Below are 8,779 nucleotides of genomic sequence, written 5' to 3'. Positions count from 1 at the left end.
GTTTGCTTTAAATAATAAAAAGATGATATATAAGTAGTTTTATATTTTTATGTCTCTCTTATCCCAAAATACATATAAAAATGTAGAATTTAAAGTTGCTATACACCTGATACAGAAACACAGCAATGTCATTATTGGTCAATTTCCAAACATTATATGATAAATGCCAACAAACTCTTTTGTACTACATAGAAAAATAGGTTAAAAACTAAAAAAAAAAAAATCAAAGATTCACTGACATTGTTTTGCTGTCTTTTCTTGCTTTGGTAACCGCAGGTTTTTTTTAAAAACAGTTTGCATCATCAGATGTAATATAGTCCACAAGTTGTTGAACGTAAAATAGCTGTCACATTAAAATAAGGGACACACACTACCCAGGTTGGTTTTTTTTTTTTTCCTTTAGTCTAGAGAACAGTTACAGTACTTTCCAGAAATGGTGTATTCAGGTTTTGTTTATTGAGGTCTGAGCCTCAGGAAGTCATATGCATCAAATGAAACATACTTGTCTGTTTGAAGTGGTAAAATATCAGCTTGGAAGTAAAGCTGTGACGAGTTAGGATCTTTTAATTCTAAACCAACAAACCCATCACAAAAAGAAAAGTATTTTAATACAAGCTTTTCTATCATTTCAAATGTTACCCAACCCCATTTGCAAAAAAAAATAATTTTCTATTTTGTATTAGTTTGTTTAATGTGAAAACAAGATTGACCATAATTTTTGGCCTACTGACGAAAGGTATATAATCTCTTAAATTATTTATCAGCAGCTAAAAGACTCTTCAATGTAAGTGTCTTAACCACTGTACAGCTTGATATTTTTAATACTTCAACAGTTATTTTCATTTTTCATTGTTGAAGAAATGATTTCACAATCTCAAATCAAAGTCAACACTGCAGTGAGGAGAGCTTTTCTACTTTATTACAAAGAGAAGAAGCCTTTATGTGGTCAGAAAATACAAGATTGATTTTTTTTTTTCTCTTCCTATGAAACGCTGCTGTTCAAACAGCCAGAGTGAATTGTCTCAGTTCACTTCTTTAAGTCCCATCACATTCACTTGGGTATGGATGTCCTTGGCTGCTGAAAATCTGGCCCTTTAGTGCACAGGGCGACAAAGCAGTCCCCTGACCAGCAGTTCCAGAATGTCCCGTTTTCATATATTGCATCCATGCACACCTCCTAAAAATGAGGTACAGCAGGGCAAACATTTTCCAAAATAGATGTCATATATATAATATATACACATTCGTACATACATACCTTTATTCATGTGATGTCCAAAAATTTAAAAAAAATGTACACATTTATTACAAAATTGTAACAAAGACTGGACAGTGTTTTGCTCATTCTGGAAAGATGAAGCTCAGTAATACACAACCCTGGAAACTAACCAGAGGTTGTGGCAATATCTTTCTTCTAAACAGTCAGATATTCTTGCATTAATCTTGGCGAAAACTGCCTTTCAAAAACATAAGGGGAAGTAAAATGAAGGAAGCAGACCTTGCTCATCTTTCCAAATGAAATACGAGAAGGATCTTCACATAAAAATGCACAAACATTTTTTATTACCAATAGTGCTACAATGAACAATGCAAATTGTCTAATTTTGTCTTTTTGCTTTTTTTTTTTTTTTTACATTTTGGAAACTAAGTGGTAAATTTTTGACAGTGTATTCGCTTGTCTTTAGACCCAAGCTTGTCTGCTGGCAAAAAATAAAATAAAATAAACAAAAACAAATTCAGACCCTGCTCAAACTAAAGAAAAACAAATTACAAATTTAGTTGTTGGGCAGCACATAATTAGTAAGGCAGGACCTCAAATGGTGACCCTTTGCATGAGCCAATTGCCAGATCCTCAAGGAATTAAAACCAGGATGCCTGAGCCACATCAGTTCTGCAGTTATGTTGAGTATTGTGCTGAGACAGCCATACCCCAAGAAAAGGGAAGTCTTTAGAAGGCTTGCTGAGCAGGGTTGTAGTTGAAGGTTGATGGCAGATGAGGCCTTTCTTCTAATTTGTCATATTCCAGATGGAACTCCTACAATTAAACAAAAAAGATTATTTAATTGTTGATATTTCCCTTGCATATGCAAATGTCTGTATCCATGACGAGCAACTTCTCTTTAAATAAAATGATGCTTTTAGAAATAGCTTGATTTAACTCCTATTATATAAATGAGGCAAAAAATACACTTTTTGTGACCATAGTTAGTTATTTAAAAAAAAATCAATATAATATAGTGCAGTGTCTGCAATAGCACCGTCTTACCCATTTTTTAAATGGCAAGTTAGCTTCAGAAACCTAGTTGTGAGCACTTAAAACTATTAAACATACAGACAAGACACAAATGTGCAGGTAAGTCAACTAAACTTTTAGTAAAGCTATTTTTCAGCAATTCAAAAGATCTTTCCTAAGATTTACTTTAGATGCCACAACGCTGAGTTCTGAGGTATTTTGTGGCATATCACCATGCCAACTGTTGGTGGAACGCAAATTAGTCAGAAATACCATTAGGCCAGGTTTCTTCTTCATGATATGAAATGTAAGAAGAATAAACCACCATGTAAGGAGATTTAAATCGACTTAAGAATCACAGATGTAAAAGTATCAGAGGGGTAGCCGTGTTAGTCTGAATCTGTAAAAAGCAACAATGGGTCCTGTGGCACCTTTAAAACTAACAGAAGTATTGGGAGTATAAGCTTTTGTGGATAAGAACCTCACTTACATCTGAAGAAGTGAGGTTCTTACCCACGAAAGCTTATGCTCCCAATACAGATGTAACAAAGCATTCCACTACCGTTTATAGCTGGGTGAAGTGTTAAACTTCAGGTGTATCCATCCTTCCTTTAGGTTTGCTGAGCCATATATAGAAGCTCTTTACTACTACACTACACTTCAGTAGTGGCTTTCTTCTAAAGACCTCAAAGCACTTTATAAACCATTATACTGAATATTAATAATGCTCAGCCAGTGTATGAGGCTCTTACAGCTACTAATTCATAAATGCAGAGTTTCTTTCTCATTTATACAATTCCTTGCATTATGTGGGCATTTGATTTGCTTAATAATTATAAAAATATTCCAGCCATTCAAGTATGTGAATATATTCTAAATGGCTAGCAACCATGACGAATCAGATTGCTGGGATACCTACCATTTAAATACCTCTTGACAACTCTGCTATGAATATGCAGTGCTCTGCGTTTATTACAATTCCACTGCATGATCTTGAATTGTGATCACCAATTTGTGTTCTCACATTGGCATCTTCAGCATACAACTTGGGTATATGCAAAAATATACATCAAACTGGGCTTAAAAAAAATCATTTTTTAACCTTTTAGTAGTTTGACAGCTCCCCAAGCCCCTTTCATTGCATTTGCATTCAAAAAGTGAATTGAAAATTTAGTACAATACTTTAAGGATACTTTCTGATAACTCAGTAATGATCATCCCGGGCTAAATAAACACTTCTGCCTTCAGCGTTGTAATTTATTGAGCTTATTATCTCAAAAAACAAACCACCTACAGATTCTAAAAACTTATCTGGGTAGAGATTATGTCAACTCTTACTGAGGAACATACTCAAAGTATTGAAAAAATTAATAAAGCCTCACAACACCTTTGGGAGGTAGTTAAATACAGTATTATTTCTATTACCGATGGGTAAAATGAATTAGAATACAAATCAGTGCAGGAGTTGGGACTAGAGTTCAGGAGTTCTGAATCCCAGGCCTTTGATCTTTAAGGGGAAACAAAGTTACCTGGCATAGAGAAAAAATTCACCATGGTAATGAGGGAATTTAGGGAATCATGCTGAGAATTAATTGAATCTATATCCCCCAAATAAAGCTCTCCACAAACCTCGAGAATCCCAGCAGCATCTACAAGACCATGGCCATGTGCATGAAAGCTTTGTCTCCCTACTGTGGCTCTGGCCCGCACATTCATCCCATCCTCCACCCCAGCTTCCTGGCTGTGGCAGCTCCTGGGGACCTGAGGTGGAAAATATTTAATATAGCGTGCCAGTGTATTAGTGTTGGTGGGTAAACTCCACCCCACCCTCCCATGCATGTCCATGGATAGGGTGGGGGTAATGAGCTCTCTTTCTTTTTGGGGTGGGGGGGGAAGAGAAACAAGGGATACCAGTGTGGGGAAAACACTTCCACACATGGTTCTTGGGAGTATAATTTAAGATAGAGTCTTTAACTCTGAAATTCTCCTGTCTTTCACTTTGAAATAAGAAAAATGCCCCTCAAATTACCTTCTCTCCAACCTTCCAGTTCATGATTCTCAGAGTGTTATGTTCTGCAGATGACCAGAAAAGGCTCTGCAGATCATTACCAGTATATGGACTACAATTGGGGAATTGCTATTTTAACAAAACTTATTAAGCAAGGAAACAGGTGAATGTTAAACCCTCACATATTCTGGAGTGCATTCAAGACTACATGTAGAGAGCGGCCACTTGAATTAATGCCTGGAGTCTAAAGGAAGGAATCTTACTGGCTCATGAGGGTTCCTTTAGAGCCATATGGATTGAGATTTGTTACTGTGACAGATTTTTTTAGGAAATATTAACACCTATAGGATGCAAATTTTGTAAGCATTAAAACAGTGTTTGTCAGTCATTTTTTTGCTGCTTCAGGTATGCTGAAGTATTAAAAGATCCCACATTCAGAGTGTGTAATTACACTTAACAGTTATTATATTTAACAATATAGGGGGAAATAATTCACTGACCAAATATTTTTGAAAACCAAAAAGTAGTGTATTTATTGCACATAGAAAAATACTTTCATACATGTTATTTTACGTTTCACTTTAGTTAGTAGTGGCCATCATAGATTTGGATATGAACAACTGCATTGATCATTTTTGTATTTATTAGATACAAAGAAATGGAAAAATTCCAGCTTGTCTATTAAGCAAACATTGGTTAAATTAATTGCTTTTATTTTTCATTTGGAAACAATGATTTTTTTAAATACCTTGAATTAACCAAGAATAGGGATTCCATACTTAGGGGGGAAAATCCCACAAAGCATATCCAACGCTAAAGAAATTTTCTGTGAAGTGAATCTTATTTTTCATGTGTCATTCTGATTACAGTCACAAAGAGTGAGTTATGTCACAGCAGTCAATGTATTTATACAAAATATTTAGTAGGTGTGAACACCAAATATGGAAGAGAACTGTTTAAAGAGGATTAATGGAATAAAAGAGAGCAACGGCAAATGTAGGCTAAACAGGCTAAATGTAGGAAAAATGATGAAGTCTGTTGGACTGTGAATCAGTCTACCAAGGGAAACACTGGAAGTTCCATTACTAGACACAGTTTTCAATTTGCCTAGAAACAATACTTGCTACAAAATGGACACAAAAGACCCAAACAGAAATTAGGAACTAGAACCTACTACTCTATAGCATGTCTTTGTCATTAAGTTAAATGTTGTTCCATTAATAATTAAAAAATATTTAAATATTAACCGTAAATATTTGAAAGGATATTTAGTATAGGCAGCATCCCTTGCTAAAAAAAAAGAATACGTTTTCTGATGTCTACATTTCGCTACCATAAAGAATTCAAGCTTCTAGGAAGGAAAAATAAAACAAGGGTTTTAATTTTGTTTCTTAACAGGGATCACCGTTCCTCATTTTTGAATAGAGAAATTATAAAATTTTAGTTAAGAGAATTTTCTTTTAGTAATGTGTAATCATTGGCGGCATTGCTGGGTCTCATTGTCTTCACTTTCCTGTCTCTTGTTGCTGAGCCTTTCAGCATCACCCCAGCAGCTTCAGCAGAGGAAGCTATACAGTGAGTATTCTTTTGCTTTACCTGCTCAGTATAAAATCAAAATTTCTCTAACAATATTGTACTTTCTACATGGAATAGGATGAAAAGCCATAAGCATATCATAGTTGTGATCAACATTTCCTTAATATTTCTGTTTACAGTGAATATGAAGTAAACTTCTTCATTATTCAAGTTCTTGGGCTATTTAACTAAATGTCTATGGAGAATTCATTTAATTTGAATTTCAAAACAATCTAGGATGCTGTCTCAATGCTTATTCAATTTTCACTCATTTCTTTTTTCAGTCTGTTACGGAAGGTGAATGTACAGTAACACTCATTCTTTATTAAATTAATGTTATTTGCTATTTCACGGAGTAGGATTATGTATAATCCTTTTTATTAGATTGTTAAAACCAGTCTAGGATGTTGTCACAGAGTTTTATTAAATTGCAAGTATAGCCTATATTTAAAAAAAAACAGTCTGGCACTTTTAGTAATATCATCCAAAGAATGCACTTATACATTAAAACAAGAGGAAAGATTATAAAGCACCTAGAAAAAATAATTTATTTAAAGTACAGATGTAAATGATGGTAATTTATTGCAGATAATTCTAACCTGACTGCAGTAAAGCCACATCCATGGATCAATTAAGTAGCAGTTATTAATATGCTCTTCTGGCAAACTGATATTCTCAATATTAGGTAATAATGTATCTGTTACAGTAAAACAAAGTACAAGGAAAATATCTTTTAAAAATGACTCCATGTGGTTGCAATTGATCAGAATACGTTCTCCACGGTTTTTGATATTTGTACTGCCCTGGAATTTAATTTTTCTAATGGGATTTAGAAGTATAGTCACTTGGACAACTAACCCTTCATATTAAAAACATTTAAATTTAATCATGTCCTTATTATCCTAAAACTCTTAGGAAATTCTGACTCCAAAGGTTAATATTAGAGATCGCATTTTTACTACACAGACTTTACTACACAGACATATACTTGCCCTCCATCTGTGCCTGAAATTCCCACTTGTCTTAGATGAGTTTTACACATAGATAGTAAGAGCTAGCCTAATAGTTATTTTTCCATTGCTCAAAAAAGCAAATTTTCCCCATAGTCCTCCATAGCTCCCCTTCCATCAATATTCAGCTTGCCTGGTATATTTTGCACCAAACTAACAAGAAATCAATAAGTTAAAACTATCGCTTGCATGTTCCTTGGATCCAGAATTCTAGAAAAGGTATAAAAGCTCTACCTCTTTCCCTAACTAGACCTCAGTTCCTCCCTAATAGTGGACAATTATTGTCAATTTGTGAAGTTGAAGGAGGTAGGAGAAACTGTATGGATCTGCAGAGACAATATATTTGGGAGAGCAACAGCTACTGGTAAAAGTAATCTTTCTTCATTGACACTGCTGTAGCCTACCTATCCCCTGGAAGAAGGACGAGGAGTACACTAGTCAAAAAGAATGAAGTTCTGCTCTCCTGAATACAGCATCCGATCTACATTCTGCAAAGAGAATACTGCTTTCTAAAAGTAGGAATAATCAAGCTCCAAGAAGCAACTTTACAATTTCTACTACAGGCATATAGTGAATAGCAGCTATGCAGGCTGCTACCTCTGTGGCAGAGTGGGCACTTATTCTTTCTGGTACAGCAATTCAAATAAGCTCATAGGATGTCTGAATACATAATATGATCCATTTATAACGGAAAGGTTTTGGCCTTCACTCTTCGTCAAAAGCGAGAAACAACCTTGTAGATTTCCAATAGGGCCTTTCCCCCACTATTAAGGTAAAAGGTAATACCTCTCTGAACGTCTCAGGCATGTAGGATAGCATTACTGACAGCATACCTAAGACTAAGAAAAAAAACTGATAAAGAAATCAACCAATTCAGTTAAAAATCCAAGTTCATCTAGGCCAATTTTGTTTGAGGCCTTACAATTATTTTGCCCGTACGAAAAATTGTATAAGGCAGCTTTGCCATTAAAACCTGAAGTGTGGAAATGTTCGTCTGTGTTAGTCAGTCAAAAAACAACAAAAAATCAAAACAAAACCTAACTACAGATGCAAAAGATAACATATCAAGACGTCAAAAAAAAAAAAAAAAAGATTCCATAAACTTTGTGAGAACTAGATGTTCTCACATTCACCAGACTAATAAGAAGCCATTTTATTGAGGGATCTGAAAATACTGAATACTCTTGCACATTAATATGGTAGTCAGAGACAACCTATTATATATACTATATGTAGATGAAGACAAACCTGAGTCCACTGTGGTAACAGAAAATTCAAGGTAACTGCTACAGGGGAGAAAATGGAACTACCCCCTTTAGACTCGGGTTAAACCTGAAAATACTTTCACCTACAGACATATAGCTGCTTAGAAGAATATTTTCATGATTCCAAACAGCAGAGATGTGATTTACACAGAGAAGTGCAATGACTCACCAACAAACAATCCTGCAATTAGGCTTTCAGGTTAAGGAAATCTCAAGTTGGATGAAATACTTGCCCTCTTTCTTGAGATAAAGAATCTGATAATAGGTTATAGGGAAGATTCTTGAAAAGGGCTAATATTCAAGATCCACGTCTGCTGAGCTGAAGATATCAAGATCTCTGTGGGCCTGACCTATCAACTTTGAAACAACAGAGGAAATGGGAGAAAGGCATATATATTCCCTTTTCCTCGATGAATAAGAAATGTGGACTTCAAATAAAAAGCTATTCTGTAGCAGATCAGATATTTAAATTTGAACATTGTAAACCCATGCTATATCCAGATGACCCTATCATGACAAAATAAAATAAAAATGCAAAACTTCTCAGTGAATTCTTGAGAGACCATTGATCCAATAAATTGCACTGCATTTAGTGTAAGGTTCTTGGGTGGCTTTTTTTATTTTTTTGGTGTTAAACTCATGCCAGAGATAGCGCTGAAGACATCACCTTGTTCTGAATGCATCATAC

The 8,779-nt window shown here is 34.9% G+C and overlaps 1 protein-coding gene across 3 annotated transcripts in view; it reads right to left on the bottom strand.

The window, feature by feature from the left end:
• Positions 1 to 383: 383 nt before the first annotated feature.
• CNOT2 (CCR4-NOT transcription complex subunit 2) overlaps positions 384 to 8,779 on the bottom strand; it is a 129,348-nt gene continuing 120,952 nt past the window's right edge. For all 3 annotated transcript variants that reach the window (XM_034771379.1, XM_034771389.1, XM_034771369.1), the window contains one exon: positions 384 to 2,035. In XM_034771379.1, the coding sequence (XP_034627270.1) occupies positions 1,949 to 2,035 (87 nt within the window). In that variant the 3' untranslated portion in view covers positions 384 to 1,948. The remainder of the gene's footprint in view (positions 2,036 to 8,779) is intronic.

Source organism: Trachemys scripta, chromosome 1 (assembly GCF_013100865.1).
Source record: "Trachemys scripta elegans isolate TJP31775 chromosome 1, CAS_Tse_1.0, whole genome shotgun sequence".
Lineage (NCBI taxonomy): Eukaryota > Metazoa > Chordata > Testudines > Emydidae > Trachemys > Trachemys scripta.
The sequence above is the reverse complement of the archived record's forward strand: the minus strand, read 5'-3'. Positions and strand labels throughout refer to the sequence as shown.